Source organism: Physeter macrocephalus, chromosome 20 (genome assembly GCF_002837175.3).
Source record: "Physeter macrocephalus isolate SW-GA chromosome 20, ASM283717v5, whole genome shotgun sequence".
Classification (NCBI taxonomy): Eukaryota; Metazoa; Chordata; class Mammalia; order Artiodactyla; family Physeteridae; genus Physeter; species Physeter macrocephalus.
Genome location: NC_041233.1, coordinates 107,231,155 through 107,248,952, shown reverse-complemented (window position 1 = coordinate 107,248,952; position 17,798 = coordinate 107,231,155). Strand labels below are relative to the sequence as shown.

The window sequence follows — 17,798 nt, the reverse complement described above, 5'->3', positions numbered from 1 at the left end:
AATTATTAAGAACAATGTAGCAATAGACATTTGACACAGAAGAAAAAGCAAATATATTAAGATGCATATTATTAATACAAAATATTAGGAGCAGTCTGCATTATCACTTATGGTTTAATTTCAACTACCTTCCAATTTTTTGCATTACAAATATGATTTTAAGAAACCTGTCACTTCAAGAAAAACAACTGACAGTATCTGTTGGCAATCATAAAATCTGAGCATTTTAGCAAAAATTAGAATTTTTGATAAACCTGAGTTTGATAGCTTCCCAGGAGCTTTCTAGTGAGATTGGTAGTGATATTAACAACTGTGATTTCTGTATGGTGTACTATGAAATATGTCAACATTTATATGCTCAGTGAACCAACATTTTCCAAATAACCTATATATCATGTTACAAAACCATGCAAGGGCAAACAATACGTTCAAAATGTAAGACCGAGCAATAAATTCTCATGTAATGGACTACAAATTAATATCAGTTTCAAATTGTACACTGCAACTAACATTTAAGAAACTACTACTTGTGGAATCTTGGTGCGGTATCAAAAAAAAATCTAAAATTCTAAATCTAAAATCTAAATCTAAAAATCTAAAATCTAAAATGGAAAAGGCTATTAAAACACTTCATTTCCAGTTATATATCCTTGTAAAGCCAGATTTTCTTCATATACTTCAACCAAAACAATATATCATAATAGCTGTATGCAGAGGCTGACATGAGAATACAGCTATTGCCAGGCATTAGAAACTAGCCAAAATCACGAACTTTTTTGGAACTCTGATTATGTTGTATAAAACATGTTACTTATATTAATACATAATGGGTTTACTATTACTATCCTTAAATGAACTAGTATTTTTTAAACTTCTGATTTAATTTCTAATATGGTAAAAATATTTATATAGATATAACCCACTAAAAAAAGCTTCCTGGGGTCCTCAATAATTTCTAAAAAAGTGCTTTTAGTCTTAAGGTCAAAAAGTTTGAAAACTGTTATGCTAGAGCACTGGGACTGATGCTGGAGATCCGGAAGAGATGAAGACAGAGGCAGCCCTCAACCTGACGAATTATCAACCCAATTCGTCATACACCTGATCTTACAGACTGCAAAGTGGCCATTACAATTTTTTTTAAGTGAAAATTGTTACACTGAATGGCTTGATAAAAAATTAGAGATATTCCCTAGAGAAGAATACTAATCAAATATATTAAAGATTATAATGCAGACAGAGGCACAGACTTAGTCTGTGTATTTCAGATGGCAAACCTAAGGCTAATGGGTAACTGTTACAAAATCAAATTTCAGTGAAACATGACAAACACTTCCTGACCATCAGAGCTGTGAACAACAGAAGAGCCCTCACAGTCCTTCAGTTAATAAATACTGTCTATTATGTGCCAATACTTGCTAGATTTGGGGATTCCATCAAGGAATAAGGTGCTGCCCTCATGTTGCTTACACTAATTCCAGAGTCTCATGGAAGGAAATATGTTTTTGTGACAGAGAGGCAGGGGTGGGGTATGCAGCTTCTACACGGAATGTTCAGAAAGAGTATCCCTGAGAAGGTGACATAGAAGCTGAGACCCTAGAAACAGACTGAAGTAGCCTCTACAAAGAGAAAGGCCAACGGCAAGTGCAAAATGCCTCATGAATGCAAAGTATTCTGAGAACAGTAAGGAAGCAGTGTGACTGGACCAAGAGGTAATGAGAGAGAGAGGAAAGGAGATGTAGGCAAGTAAGTATCCATATGACGGACAGCAATGAATCATTCATCACTCTTAACCGCATATTAGACCAAATGCATCAGAATCTCAGGGCAGAGCCTAGGCATCAGTATTTAACAGTTTGTTTTGATAATTTAACAGTTCTCCAGGTGATGCTAATGTACTGCCTCGGGTGAAAATCACTGATATAAAGTCTGTTAGCCTATGATAAGGAATTTGGATCTAACCTAAGAGTAAGCCCACTGAAGAGTTAAGAAGGAAATTAGTAGGATTGATTTATTTTTTAAAAGATCACTCTTGGTCGTTAGGGGAAGAAGGAGAGAGGCAAGAATAGAAAACTCAATCCCGAAAGTTTTAAGAGACTGAATGAGCATTTATCAGGAAAGATATATTGAGTAGAGGCTTAACCACTAGATGGTAATAGCCAATGCCAAGAATCTGATTTTTCAGACACACTAAACAATCAATAGGTTTGATCAGGGCAAAGAAAACCTATAAAAGAGGGAACATTCACAAGTGTAAACTGCTCCAAAATACACTTTATCAATCTATGAGACTCATTTGACTAAATAGGGGATTTATTTATGCCCTTACATTGTCACCATATGTAAATTATGTAGCTGAAGATTTATTCTTTCAAATAACATTTCAAAGACAGTGAGTCCTATTTACAACTTAAAAATTTTATCTCCAACTGCCCTAAAACCTAACCAGCAAGCTCAATATTTTTACAGTTTTATATTAACTAGTCAAAGATAAAGTTCAAAGTTGCTTTTATTTCACCTGGAATATATTGTTCCTTTCAAACTAAATAATGGGTAATAATAAATTGAGACAAATACAGCAATCAGGATTATCCTAATTCTAAAATACTTCTATCTTAAAGCAACTAAAACTTGAATTATGCTATTTCATCAACTTGGTAATTATTTTCAAGTAATGCTCTTTAGCCTTTAATTTAAAATCTGAATAGTCTCCTACAGTTTACTTTAAGTTCTCTAATTTGCCAGCATTCTTGCCACTTTCCCTGAAACAGGTCAGGTTATTTTAACTTTAGCGCTGCTGCCTTTCTCAAAGAAGAAAGTGAAATATATCTTACGCCCGTGTCTCTACCAAACGTGGGAAAACATCTGGCTCCCCTTCTCTTGTTTACTTTATCCATCTGGTCTCTCCAGGCATTTTGAGTTTGTAAGGCACTAAACAGAATCACTATGAAGTAGTTTCTAGTCCTAGCTGAGTAGCTTTGCAGTAATGTAAACAATGATATTCCAGATATTTTTAAATGGAATATTTGGTAAAGTTATGATAATATCAATGATCCCAAACAATAAAATGTACCTACTAGAAAAATCAAGGCAAATTCATATCATTTAATATTTAAGCTCAATATAATATTAAGTTTAATATTTAAATTCAATACACAGTTTTAAAAATTACCTTTTAAAAGATGATTCAGGTCCACTGTGTCATGTAAGACTTTTTGCTTGTATCTGTGGTCTAAATTGGAATCCAACACTGCCGACATTGAGGCAAGACTGGGCTCATGTTTTTCTTTCCCTTTTTTGGCTGATTTCAAAGATTTTGAATTATTTTTAAAATCCTCAACATTTTCATATACTTCTTGACTCACGTTCTCTTGCCTTTTAACTTTCATTTTTTGATCGTTTGATGCACCCAGTTCAAAAGACTGAACAGGGCTGATGTCCGGAGTCGATAAAGGAGTGACATCTGTCACAGTATCTTCAGATTCCTCGGTGTAGTCACCGACATCTGGTTTAGTACTTGAAGTTTGTGCTCCTGTTGATTTTTCTCCCAGTTTATATTTCTGTTTTGGTGTCAAGTGGGTTACACCAGACAGACGCTTCTTTAATGATGGAGATGAATCAGATAAACAGACATCAGACCCGGTATTTGAACAGTCTGTATCGGAACTTGAAGATGAGGAGGACAGAGAGGAAGAGGAGGAAGAGGAATTACTTCTGGAATACTTTTTACTTATGCTTTTCTTGAAGCTATTAGATGGTTTAGCTGACTTTGACCTGATGTGATGCTTTTTCTCATCATCACTGCTTTCCTCTCCATCTGTATAGTAATCACGTTCGCCTTCTTTTACAATTTTGGGAATGCAACTTGGGATGGGCAAGTGTATTTTATGTTCTACTGTAGCATCACACAATTTTGATCTTGAAGAAGTGGTCACGGACAAAGAATTCCTAGCTTGTATATCATCATTTTCTATGGGGTGTTCTTCTGGAGGAATTTTCTCATTTCTTTCAGGTCCCTTCTCAGTAACATCATTTTTCCTTCTTTGTATTCCAAATTTCAAGTTTACATTTTCCGTATCTTTATCTATTCTCTCTTCAGCGTCTTCATTTTGCCTGTCAAAAACTGAGTTACTTTCACATTTCTTTGCTTCTTCAAAGTCACTGTCAAAGAAAGAATGGTCCACTTCACCTTCTGATATATCTCCAAACTGATCCATGACGGCAAACATATACCTGAAAAGAGGGAAAGTGTAACCATCAGACTAAAGAGTAATTTCCAAATACTTTTCATTTTTATACAGTAATTGTAAATTTTCGAAAACTGAGAAGTTTGGGTAATAGATAAAGAGAAACATGAAAAAAACAAAAAAACACCACCAAAAAACCAATAACTCGGACTTCCCTGGTGGCACGGTGGTTAAGAATCCACCTGCCAATGCAGGAGACACCGGTTCGATCCCTGGTCCGGGAAGATCCCACATGCCGCGGAGCAACTAAGCCCGGGTGCCACAACTACTGAGCCTGTGCTCTAGAGACCGTGAGCCACGACCACTGAAGCCCGCTTGCCACAAGAACTGAGCCTACACTCTAGAGGCCGTGCGCCACAACTACTGAAGCCAGCGCGCCTAGAGCCCGTGCTCCGCAACAAGAGAAGCCTGCACACCACAATGAAGAGTAGCCCCCACTCGCTGCAACTAGAGAAAGCCCGTGGGCAGCAGTGAAGACCCAACGCAGCCAAAAATAAATAAATAAATAAATAAATAAATAAATAAATACCCAATAACTCAGTGAAATGATAATGGGGCTACAGGGATAATATCGAGTAGCACCAATGATCTGAACAGTAAGTCAGTCTAATAGTTTGGTTCACAAGAAAATAATAAGAGATCATCAGGCATATCACAAACATGGATACCTAGACTGAACTCTGAGGAAAACCTGAATTCTATATATTAAGTACAGTTACGAGTTTAGAATAAGAAAGGGTGGTGTTAAAACCTCTTCAGATCAGCCTAGCCAGCCCAAACACACATCATTCTGGTAGAAGCAGTTCAATGGGGATTAACAAGCTTCCCTCTTTCAGCGCTTGTCTCTGTCCCGTTCTGTTCCTTCACTGCCCTTACTGGCAGAGCAGCAGGACGTAACTCCTATTAAAATTAAAAGCTCCCTCTGTCCCTTCTTAAAGAGGAACAGAAACTCTAAGACACATGTATACACAGTACAGGCAGCTTGGACGAAAATCTTCTCAATATTTAATCACATATTATTACATAACCACAATAAAAAGGGGGAAGTATGCACGTCTCATTGTGCTAAAGGGAGTCCACCGTAAGAGAGATTTAGTATCTACTGAGCTAGTAGACAGGCTTCTAAAATGGAAAAATTAAGGCATATTATTTAGACACATGGAGTTAAATATTAGAAATGGATTACAAAGTTCAAAGCAATTGCTGCTAACGTGGTGCCGGAACCACTATTTTGGTTATAAATCTTAAACTATTAGTTGACCTGTAAATTTATATGTGTACTACTAAGGTAAAAAATCAAAATTGATTTTAAAGTATTTTAATACTTCAAGCAATTGGGATTAAACTGGAAACGTCAGTATAAAGTCATATTTTTCTTTCTCTCTTATTACAGGGGTCTACGCAGCAGTGTCACAGTACCTGTCACTAATAATCTAGAATTCAGAGTTTGACCTCTCTAGTACTATTCTCCACTAAAACCACCCCCCAAAACCAAGATCCTTTGGAAGGCAGCTGATTCCATTTCTGGAGGTAAAGACAAACAATAAGCCCAGAGTAGTGGTAATAAAACAAAGGATTCAGTTTAAAGGGGCTTCCACTGTCCAAGCTGGACAATCCTGCACTGGAGAACAAAAAAACACAAAATACACTTAAAAATAAAAAAGTAATTCTGTGGAAAGCCATTAGTTGATAATGATATTCAAAAGAGGCAAATAACACGTGCCATGTCAAGGGAAAGGTATATACAAAATTCCAATAATAATAATATGTAGCCAACAATCCAATTATGGGTTCACTATATTCAAATCATGATTAATTCCGTTACACCACATCAAGCAATAAAAGACTATGTAATCTGTATCCTAAATCAGCCATGATACTCTGCAGCCTTTGTTTAAGTGACCCTGCAATCTATAAAAACAAGCAGGTAGAGACATGATTTAAAAAGCAACCAAACTTATACTATTAACACTAATGTGGCAGATTAATATGATAGGTTAAGGTTTCTGCCATTAAAGTTTTGAAAAACTTAAGAGATTCTGATATATTAAACTTGCAAAAATTTAACTGTAATCAACTTTTAAACACTTAAGGGAATCTGATTAAATCAGTAAGTTTAGACTTAGGTTTATAAAAAACATCTAAGTACTCAGGTTTCCTTTGTGAGATCTGTAAGTGTGTCTTTTTAGCTGTTTGAGGTACTTAAGAAAATCAAATATACTAAAATTGTAATCGTGTCATTAATTAAGCAGGTTTGCAAATGGTATACAGTATTCAGGAAAATTTAAGCTAAATGAAGATAAATTAAGAGAGGATTAAGTACAAGTGAGTTTTAAAATTCTAACACATTATTATATTTAAACTGAAATAAGATGTAAGTAGATTTTAAAGATTTCAGAGAAATTAAAACTTATTCCTAATAAATATTAAATACAAGAAATATTATTTCCTGTAGCACGGATTAATGCCCTCTTTATGTTTTAAAATTCCAATCAACAGAAGGAAGCCTCCTCCCCAAAGGTTTTACATGTTAAAAAAAAGAAAAATTCAAACAAGTAAATTTTAAAGATCTAATTGGCTCTATTGAACAATTCATGAATCAGGCAGCATCCCACCCAGAGAGTAGAGGGGAGCTCCAAAGGGCTACAGAAAGGGAAAGGTTTTTAACGGCAAGACGAGGAACTCATATATAAAAAAGACTATTTCAGGCTTAGGTAACCTACCCATGGGGTACGAAAGGGGTCTGTGTGGCAGTTTACGTCATCTCCCTTTGGGGAGATGACAGATTACCTGTGACAGATTACCTCACTGGTGCTGACCGGAACATTTCTGACTGACCGGTTAAGACTACATTTCTGGGGGAGGTTGAAGCTTCAAGTAGGTTAGGTATGAAGCCCCGGTTTGGTGGGGTGGCCCAGCAGACGTGACTCCATCTGGAGCCTGTAGTTTTCTTTTTAACAACTCCCCCGTTTTGATCAGACTCAGCTTAAATGAGAGATGTGATTAAAATCTAAGGCATTAGCACCACCCTCAGCTACTGCTCTGAAGTTCTCAAAGTTTGTTGTTCCTTTGTGTGGCATCCAGAGGTTATGATGCTTTTGCTTAACCCACGTGATATTCACAGGTCACAGCTTCAGGCTCAATCTTTAAATCACTAATTTTCTTCTTTACTTTTCTGACGTTCAGTCTTAGGGAGATCATTTCCTTGATGGTTAGTGGCTGTGACTGTGCGTTACAGCATTTCTTTTAATACTGAAAAAAACTTGAATATAGGAATATTATGAATCCATTAAAATAATTATTTAAATCAGGGGTCAGCAAACTACTGTGCCTGGGCTAAATGCAGCCCACCATTTTGTTTCGTAAATAATGTTTTATTGGGACACAGCCCCACTCACAGGTTTAGGAACTGTCTCTGACAGTTTCCCACTACACCTGCAGAGTTAAGTAGCTGTGACCGATACCACAGGGCCCACAAAGCCTAAAATATTTACCAACTGACCCCTTTAATGAAAAATTTTGTGGACCCCTGATTTAGGTGCTATTATCAGCATGAAAAATGCATAATACAAAATTGTTATCCATCTTGGGTTAATAATACAATTTAGACATTTAAACAAAAACTAGGGGAAAAAAGAACAAAAATGAAGAGTTGAAAAATCAACAATCCCGCTGCATTTTTAATATTTCCATTACTGTTATTGTAATAGTGTTCATGCAATAAACTAAGCAAGTAAGTGATGACAGGGAGTCTGCACAGTGAAAAAGAACAAACTGAGCCACACACTCAGGCTCAAAACTTGGTTCTGATGCTTCCCAGTTGGGTGTTCCTGGACACAGGACAAGGATGTTCATCACAGCCCTGTCTGTAACAGCACTGACTTAGAAAAAACTCAATGTCTAGCAAGAGGAAAACGGATACGCAAAATGTGGTATATGATATATTATATATCAGTCAAAAAGGATAAGCTGAGATCTACAAAAATTATGTTTACCAAGAGAAAAGAATTAAATGGATGACAATACAATTATGAAAAACAACACACACACACAAAACTAAATTCTCAAGGGCACAAACATATAAATAAAATTCTACAGCATGGGCTGGGAGGACGTACATTAAACATCTAAGAGTATGAGCCTATAAGCGGAGGGAGGAATGAGTCTGGGAAGGTGGACAAAGGAGACAAGTTAAGAACCTGGGCAGAGGCCTGTGATTACAGGCCATCACAGACCTAAAGAGTACGGCTGAGCATTATCAATCCAACTCTGCCCACCTGAATTCAAAAAGGAAAACAACAAATCAAATCAGCTACGGAATGATGGACAGCTCTTATTAACACTGTCATTAAATTCTCCCCAAAGTCAGCCTTTTTTGTAAGATAATTCACCTTTTAATCCAAAATGTCAAGGGCTGGAATAGAAGAGCTGTGGTTACTGTTTTTCCCATGATTAAGATAGCCTTTAGGACTCAAGAAATTTTTTTACAAGTTTCTTCAAATTTTAAAAGCGAATGGTTTCATAGCACAGCCCAGAGCACAAATTTTCCTAGCCAGTTTAAAAAACAAATCTTTAAAAAAGCTAATCATCCAAATCATTCCAACTTCCAGCCCTCTGCAAAACTTGTTTACATTTCTATGGAAATAAAATTACTAACATAACTAAGTCTCACTTGTACTAGTGCTGTTATTCTACTACTACTACTAATAGCCAGAAGTATTGAGTACTTACATGTTAGCACTGTCCTAAGTGCATTACAAGTATGAACTCATTGAATCTCTACAATAACTTTAAGAGATTTCTTCACTCCCATTTGGCAGAGAGGAAGCTGAAGCAGACCAAGAACTTGCCCGAAGCCATACAGCTAAGAAGCGGCACAGCCAAGATTCTAAAGCAGGCTGTCTGGAGGATCATGCTACTAACCACTGTTCTACTCTGCTTCAAAGTATGGTCCTTCCAAAAGGCTAGGAACTGAGACTTCCTTTTTTGAACTTTAAAACACATTGTTGTGATATCTATTATTTATTTGATGGTAAACAGTGGGCAAGATAAGAGACCTTCCCCTCACAGGGATTTTTAAGGGAAATGGGACTTGTTTGGCAACAGAGCTTTAGAAACAGTTCTTTGCAAAAAAAGGGTGGTCTGTACAGTTAAAATTAGATACATATGCCAGTGTTTGCCACACATTTTACTAGATATATTTGCTGTGTAGCAGTTTTCCTCTAACAAAGTAATCTGGAACAAATTTCATTGCCACTGCAAATTAAATAAACCAGTCACCTTAGGTAAATTGTTAACCTAGGTAATAAGAATTCAGAACTTTGAATTAACGTGTGACTCTGTATCCCAAGCTGAGCTTGAGACCCAACCCCCTTTCCAAAGAGAGTAATGAATTCCAAAGGTATTTCTGGCAAGGAGAGTGACATTTCTGGAAGTCATTAAACCTGGGGTAGCAACATACAGTGTAGGAGAACTTGCATTGCATTCTGCTTGCTCAAACCATTGGGTTGGCCAAAAAGCTCATTCAGGTTTTTCCACAACATCTTTTTGAATGAAGCACTTAGCCCTGGGTGCTATGGTCAAGAGTCTAGAACTGAAGTTATGATTAATTGGTTTACAGAGCAAGGGCTCATAGGAATAAAAGAAATGACTAAGAGAAAGGGTGTGTTCAGATACTTGAAGGACTGTGATATGAAACAGACGTGAGAGCTATTATTTGTAGCTCCAGAGGTAGAACTTGCATCAACAGATGGAGTGCATACGAAAGCTGTTCTGAGTTTAACATTAGAATTGCTGAAAGATGGAATGGGCTGCCTTTTAAAATTAGGAGCCGTTAAGTCACTAGATAATGTTGGAGCAAAGACTGGATGGCCATTTGCTGGGATGCTGCAGAGGGAATTTATAAATTTGGAGGCTATGACCTTTCCCAACCCTAACATGAAGTAGGTCTAAATCCCAAAGTCTAACCGTAAGCCAAATGATTACAGATCCTTCTTTGAAATCCCCGTTTTTCAAAGCTGTTTCCCGCCTTTCCTGTCTTACCAGACTGAGAACTCCTGGTATCCTGCTCACCTTTATATCCTAGTGCCTAAAGTAGGACCTGACAAATACTAGACATTCAAAGACTGTTTATCTGATGAAGGAGTTTGGAGATTTAAGGCTGGGCCCTAGTTCTGCTCTTTGATAGCCAGTTACGTAAGCACAAAAATCACCTCTTTCACCTGAGCTAGTTTCCTACAGCTGCCCCTCATCCCCCACCCCTCACACACACCTGAATCAACTATCCCCTTATCTGCATTTTCAAGTTTCCTGTAGTCCCCCGTAGGTGTAAGCATCTGTCTCCCTAAATGGTCACAGTTCATGACAGGGGTGCATAGCCCATTGCCTGGGAGACTTTTCAGGTTGAAGTTTAGGTTGAAGTTTAGGTTCATAACATCCAACAGACCGGTTATTGTAAGGACTTAAACATTCAGGTGATTTAATTACCGGAAAAATTATACAACTGTCCCACTAAGCAGTCCTTTTGATAACATTCACTTCAAAGTGAGTGAGATTCAAATCAAATGACAGTTCATCAGGCTGCAATAACCCTGCTCGTGCTTAATGAGGACAAGTACTTGCCAAAGGTGCCCGGAAATCACCTGGACACACAATTTGCACAGTCCTTTCAGAACCTGCATTAGAAATACTGATGCTTTCACGTCACATCAGGAAAACACACAAATAGAAATCTGGCGCTTTTTTTTTTTTTTTTTTTGCGGTACGCGGGTCTCTCACTGCTGTGGCCTCTCCCGTTGCGGAGCACAGGCTCCGGACGCGCAGGCTCAGCGGCCGTGGCTCACGGGCCCAGCCGCTCCGCGGCATGTGGGATCTTCCCGGACCGGGGCACGAACCCGTGTCCCCTGCATCGGCAGGCGGACTCTCAACCCCTGCGCCACCAGGGAAGCCCGGAATCTGGCATTTTTAACTGCCATTTTGATACTGTGACATTACATTTCTGTAGTTTGACATATGATTTGGTCCAAAGACGGTAACCGACTGGGTACACGAAAATCTCGGGCCAAAGTAAACACGTTTATTCCAGAAACTCAGGTTCCTTACACGACCCCCTCCTGATCCCGCTAGGTAGCGGATAATAACTGACATCCCCCTCCCGCCTTAGGGGTCAAGGTCAAGTCCCCGGAGGTGGGCGGCGGTGACCTGAGCCGGGATCCCGGTCAGGACCACGTCTTAAATTCACGGCCGACCCCGACCCCCAAGCCACCCGCGAACGCGCCCCAGGGCAGGCCGGGCCGTCCCACCGCGGCCGGCTGGGGCTGCGGGCCCCATGGTCCCGCCGGACCGGACGCCTACGCGGTGGTTACATCCGCCGTCCGAGGGTCGGCCCGGGCCGCAGAGGAGGCGGGGCGCAGGGCTGGGGGCCCGGCCGGCCCGCGTTCCTAACCTCCCGCGCCGGCTTCCGCATACCGACCGTGCGTGCTCGCCGAGGCCTGGGCTCCAGACAGGAAAACGGATCCCGAACGGGGGGCGGGGGCTCTGCGAGGGGAGAAAGGGTCGCCCGCACGCCGTTCACCTGGGCACCGCGACCCCCGTAGCAGCCCAGCTCCGCCCACGGCGTTCCAGCCTCGCGCACGCGCACGCGCTCCCGCAGCCCCTCCACGCGGCCCCGGCTGCGGCTCGAGCTTCCGGAGGCGGAGAGAGCGGAAAGGGAAGAGGTCGCTGGGGGACGCGGCGAGTCCCGTGGGAACTGGGCGGTGCCCGAGGCCCAGCGCGGCGCCGCTCCTCGCGGCGAGTGTCACAGAGCGCGGCGGGCCGGCCCAGCTCCGGCCGGCGGGGGGCGCGAGGCCTGCCCGACGACCCTCTTCTCGAATGACAAGGGACGCGGGAAGAGAGTGATCCCCGCGCCCTCGGCTGCCCGGTGCCCCGCCAGGGTGTTACTGCTGCTGCCTCTCGGCTGTTAACCGCAGTGCGGGTGGACCTAGTTGTTGCAGTGGCTGATGTCATGGGGAAAGCTGCTTTAATTATCTTGTACCCGAACAGCAGCGATGATAATAAATACGGAGGCGGCTGTGTCTGTGATTATTTCTATCAGCAAAGTTCAGTTCAAAGAATTAGTTAGCTTTATGGACCAGGGGCTGGTAACACATTAGAAAGGCCTCTGACTGCTGGTAAATGAGATGGGTAGTTAAAACAATCTAAGAAAAATGATTTCTGTCCAATGTGTTGAATGCAGCAATTTTTCAATTTTGAACTCGCAGGCACATAGTAGGTGCGGTAGAACAATGATGCCCCATAGATGCCCACCTCCTATTCCCAAACCTGTGAATATGATGCTTTACATGACAAAAGGGACTTTGTGATTAAGGATCTTCAGATGGGAAAATCAACCTAGGTTATCCCAGGTGAGCGCAATGTAATCATACGGGTCCTTATAAGAGGGGAGGCAAGAAATTCGGGGTCACTAATAAAAGACATGGCACTAGAAGCAAGAGGTTGTAATACACATTATGGTGACTATAGTTAATACCCTGTTGTGTATTTGATAGTAGCTGAAAGAATAGATCTTAAAAGTTTTCATCCTAAGGAAAAGAAATTTGTATATATGTGAGGTAATCAATGTTAACAAGACTTGCAGTGATCATTTCGTAATATGTACATAAATCATTTTGTTGTACACCTTAATGTTATATGTCAATTATACCTCAATAAAACTGGGTTAAAAAATTTTTTTTTTTTAAAAAAAGAAGCAGCAAGAGGTCAGAGTGATGTAAGGGGCAGTGAGCCAAGAATTGAAGGCACATCTGGAAGCTGACAAAAGGAAGAAAGCGGATTCTCCCCTTGAAGCCTCCAGAAGAAATGCAGCCCAGCCCATACCTTGATTTTAGATTTTGACCTCCAGAAAGGTAAGAGAATAAATTTGTGTTGTTTTAAACCGCTAAGTCTGTAGTAATTTGTTACGGCAGCAACAGGAAATTAATACAATAGGTACCCAATATTTTTTACATGAAAGTATAGGGAAAGGAACTCCTGGTTAGCCGTATCCTAGGGAGTCTCACTAAGGAATTGGCTCTATTTTTGTTCTTCATTATGCATTTCGTACTTATTGGTCGTAACTACCAACAAGCACAGAGAGTCATTTCTCTGTCGTTTTAGGAGACTAAAAGGAAGGATTTCACTGAATTTTGCTTTGACAAAACTATGCTGACACCATTTTCCAGGGATGGTTGTCTACCCTGTGGTCAGAAGTTTATTATACAAAGGAGTTGAATAGCCATTTCTCCAAAGAAGATGGCCAATAGGCACATAGAAAGGTGTTCAATATCATTAATCATTAGGGAAATGCAAATTAAAACCATGAGATATCACCTCGCACACATTGGGATGGCTATTAAAACAAAAGAAAACAAACAGAAAATAACAAGGGTTGGCAAAGATGGGGAGAGATAGGAACCCTTGTGCATTGCTCTTGGGAATGTAAAATGGTGTTGCCGCTGTGGAAAACTGTGGCAGTTCCTCAAAAAATTGAACACAGAATTACCATCTGACCTAGCAATTTCACTTCTGGATGTATACCCAGAAGAATTGAAAGCAGTCTCAAACAGATATTTATACACCCATATTCAGAGCAGCATTATTCACAATAATGCTTCCAAAAGATGGAAGCAACCCAAATGTCCATCAACAGATGACTGGATAAACAAATATCCATCAACAGATGACTGGATAAACAGAATGTGGTATATACAAGTAATGAAATATTCAGCCATAAAAAGTAACGAAATTCGGACACATGCTACAACGTGGATGAACCTTGAAAACGTTACACTAAATGAAAGAAGCTAGACAGGAACGTACAAATATGATTCCATTTACATGAGGTACCTAAAATAGGCAAGTCATAGCAACAGAAATTAGGGTAGAAATTCCCACGGGGAGAAGGGAATGAGGAGTTATTGTTTAATGGGTACAGAGTTTCAGTACGCAATGACAAAAATATTCTGGAGATGGATAGTGGTGACATTGTGCAACAATGTGAAAGCATTAATGCCACTGAATTATATTAAAAATGACTAAAATTGTAAATTTTGTGTATATTTTACCATGATAAAAAAATAAGATTATTGTAGCTCAAGCTTTAATTTTGGCTCTTTTCTGTGCTATGAATTTGTAAGTTTTGCCCTTTCCCTGATTTTCTTTTCCTGAAGGAGCATCTATATTGAATGAATGAACCAATGAACTATATTGTAAATAAGCTCCTTCATGACAGATTTTATTTGCGTTGTTCCTCTTCATAGTTCATATGAGGTCATCAACTCATAGGTGAAAAAAGGTCTTTCCCCAGATTCACTGAATCTGGACTCTTTTGTCAGAAAAGATGTAAATATTATCCCTCCTGTCCTTTTAAAAAATTGTTCCTCACTTATTTGTAAACCTCTCGAAACAATATAGGCTTGACTATTTCTATAGAGAGCTATTAAAATACTCTTCCATTTTATCTGGCAGTTTTGTTCACTATGCTAAACTTCCTTTAGGTTATGAGCAAATGTACACCCATTGGAAGACTTTTGTTTTTTAAATTTAGGAATCAAGTTTTGAAGGATGAAATATTTACTGCGTTAAAATTTATAAACCAACTTAAAAATTGTGTAGTGTAGTCCCATATCTTTTGAGTATCTAAAAGGTTAGTTCAACATACCTAAATGCTATAATAAATAGAAGAAATTCAGAAAGCAAAATGACTTAGAGTCCCAGGAGAGGTAACATTTGAAATTTCCTTAACTCCCACAAAGCAGAAATAGCTCTCCTCTTGTCACCCTAGAACTTGGTAATACCTTTCTTATGTATTACATTGCCTTATGCCTCCCTTCCCCACCCCCTTTTTCCTCCCCCGACACCTTAATTAGACTGTGAGCTCTTCAAGGACAGAGACCGTATTTTATACTACTTTCTAGCAAAGCCCCGGCTAATATTTTTGGACTGAGTGAGAGAATGACTGGAAGTCACGTACTGCCTTTCAGAAGTTTACAATCTATTTAAAAGCTAAGTATGGAATTCCCTGGCAGTCCAATGCAGGGGGTGTGGTTTGGATCCCTGGTCAGCGAACTAAGATCCCACATGCCGTGTGGTGTGGCCAGGAAAAAAGCCAAATGAATGCCATTATTATTGTATTGGTTTTGTATCATGTAATGCAGAAAGCAGTTTGTTTTGTCCTTTGACGTTACTTTTAACTATTGTGTTTGAAGGATAGCATAATGAAGGAGAATCCTATAATTTAGGTCCTACCACCAACTAGCTATGTGATTTTGGGCAAGTCATGTAACTTCTTTGAACCTCAGTTCCCTCATCTGCAAAATGGGATTTTAATATTTAACTCTATATTCCTTTATAGAGTTGTAGTGAGAAACATATGTTTTAAAAAGGATTTCTGAAAGTTAAAGTTCCTGTTCAAATCTGAAATATTTTTATTACTGTTATTTTGTCTGTTCAATTATTCTAGATATATTTTCCTAGAAGGATAACATTTATTCATTGAAAAATATTTCAATTAAGGGCCTACTCTGTGCCAACCCCTGTTCTGAACTGTGATTAATTCTCTAATACTAATTTTTACTTCCCCAAAATATGTTCTCTTTCCTATAGCAAATAAATGACAAATCAGAGACACTGACTTCTTTTAGGTAGTGTATAAAAGCTTTATATAATCTTAAATGCATAGCGTTAATCTTAAAATATTCAAGATCCTTTCCTAATTTATGCAAGTACATGTAATAATTGTGTGCTGCCTACTTTATATTTTATTCTGCTCATGACAAATATGAAACAGCATATAAGTCACTTCAAAGTTTTTCAGTGTGCATATATTTTGGAGAAATTAGATAAAAAGTAAACAATTTATTTTCTTTCTCTATAATCTGCTGTCCAATAATACTGGATATCAAAATCTAAATGAGCTTAGAATTTTCTTTTATGCTTTGTGTTTCATAACTTGAAAATGTTAGGGTAAAATAAAGCTAACGGCTACATCACCAAACTTCCAGCTGACAAACATAGTTGTACACTGCCTCCTATGTCCCTATCCTTATCCAGGCTCTTTCCTCTATCTCATAGGTAGATGGAAGCAGATATGAACAAGAACAGGAACAAGAAATGTGAACTTTAACATGATTGAGGGATAAGTCCTTAGATGCTACTGATTTTGGTGACCAGTCGGATGATCCACCAAAAACTGATTAGTATATTCTGTCAGAGTAAATTGTGGCGGGTTGTTAACGTAATGGAACCAATGAATTACACCTCCCAATGTTTAAATCCACGCGTAGGCCCCCTCTCCTATTTAACTCCTGGTTGGGCCATATGATTTGCTTTGGCCAATGGGATGTTAGCAAACGTAACACAAGCGAAAGCTTAAAAAGAACTTGTAGTATATATCACATCTCTGAGGTTGTCATGTGAAGAAGCCCAAGCTACCTCTTGGAGGATAAGAACACAGGGAGCAGAGACAAGCCATCTCAATGGAGGTTCCATAGCTCAAGCAGCCCCATGCACCAGGAGATCACAGCGTTGTTAGTGACCCAGGAAAGAAGAACAGAACTGCCCAATGACCCCAGCCCAATTGCTGACCTACAAAATCATAAGCAAATAAAATGGTTTTTATTTGGTGGTAGTTTGTTATACAACAGCAGATAATTGACATACTCTATTTCCCTAAATTTCAGGTCAAAACTTAAGTAAATTGAAATTATCCTTTTTTTGTGTGATCTACCCTCGTCAATTCTTTATCTTGATACCAGCTAATTTAGTTTACAATACTTTCCTTTGTCATTCTCTTTCTTTTTGAAGATTAATACAAAGACACTTCTGCCTGAAAAGTTTCCCAATATGAATATTTTTACTTACTAATAAGGAGCCCCACTCAGCATAATTTATATATCTGTGTTCTAAAATTTTGTTCAGAGATTCATCTTCCTCTTCAAAATGCTGCAGTATGTTTCCTTTAAGGTTTAACAGTCTACTATTTTTTAAAATAAATTTATTTATTTTATTTTATTTTTTTGGCTGCATTGCGTCTTCGTTGCTGCTCGCGGTCTTTCTCTAGCTGCGGTGAGAGGGGGCCATTCCTTGTTGCGGTGCGTGGGCTTCTCATTGCGGTGGCGTCTCTTGTTGCAGAGCACGGGCTCCAGGCACGCGGGCTCAGTAGTTGTGGCTCGCGGGTCCTAGAGCGCAGGCTCAGTAGTTGTGGCGCACGGGCTTAGTTGCTCTGTGGCATGTGGGATCTTCCCGGACCAGGGCTCGAACCCGTGTCCCCTACCTTGGCAGGCAGATTCTTAACCACTGCGCCACCAGGGAAGCCCTACTATTTGTTTTTAAAGTATTTTATAATTTTTTCACTTTTACTTTTTGAAGTTTGGCCATACTTATATCTGTATTTTCTGTAAACCACACTCTGCTTGAAAGTTACAGGAAAGAGAGGTTAACGGACCTGTTAGGGTCTTGCAGTGAATCAGTAGGAGAAACTATAATGATACCTAGGTCTTTTGATTCATGTTAATACCT

General features: G+C 39.3%; 1 protein-coding gene and 1 long non-coding RNA gene across 4 annotated transcripts in view; one reads left to right on the top strand and one right to left on the bottom strand.

Moving 5' to 3' along the window:
- CFAP97 (cilia and flagella associated protein 97) overlaps positions 1-11,941 on the bottom strand; it is a 30,211-nt gene extending 18,270 nt beyond the window's left edge. The window contains exons 1-2 of one of the 2 annotated variants that reach the window (XM_055080937.1): positions 11,712-11,941; positions 3,170-4,230 (exon numbers count right to left, since the gene is read on the bottom strand). In XM_055080937.1, the coding sequence (XP_054936912.1) occupies positions 3,170-4,226 (1,057 nt within the window). In that variant the 5' untranslated portion in view covers positions 4,227-4,230; positions 11,712-11,941. The remainder of the gene's footprint in view (positions 1-3,169; positions 4,231-11,711) is intronic. The other variant, XM_007111315.4, reaches the window with a different exon arrangement.
- Positions 11,942-11,995: 54 nt separating this feature from the next.
- Positions 11,996-17,222, top strand: LOC102991395 (uncharacterized). Of its 2 annotated transcripts, XR_003677482.1 has the most exons (4): positions 11,996-12,412; positions 12,503-12,646; positions 12,989-13,147; positions 16,353-17,222. It is a non-coding gene; the product is annotated as an uncharacterized lncRNA (long non-coding RNA). The 2 variants fall into 2 exon arrangements; XR_448004.3 differs by having other exon boundaries at positions 11,996-12,646.
- Positions 17,223-17,798: the final 576 nt, after the last annotated feature.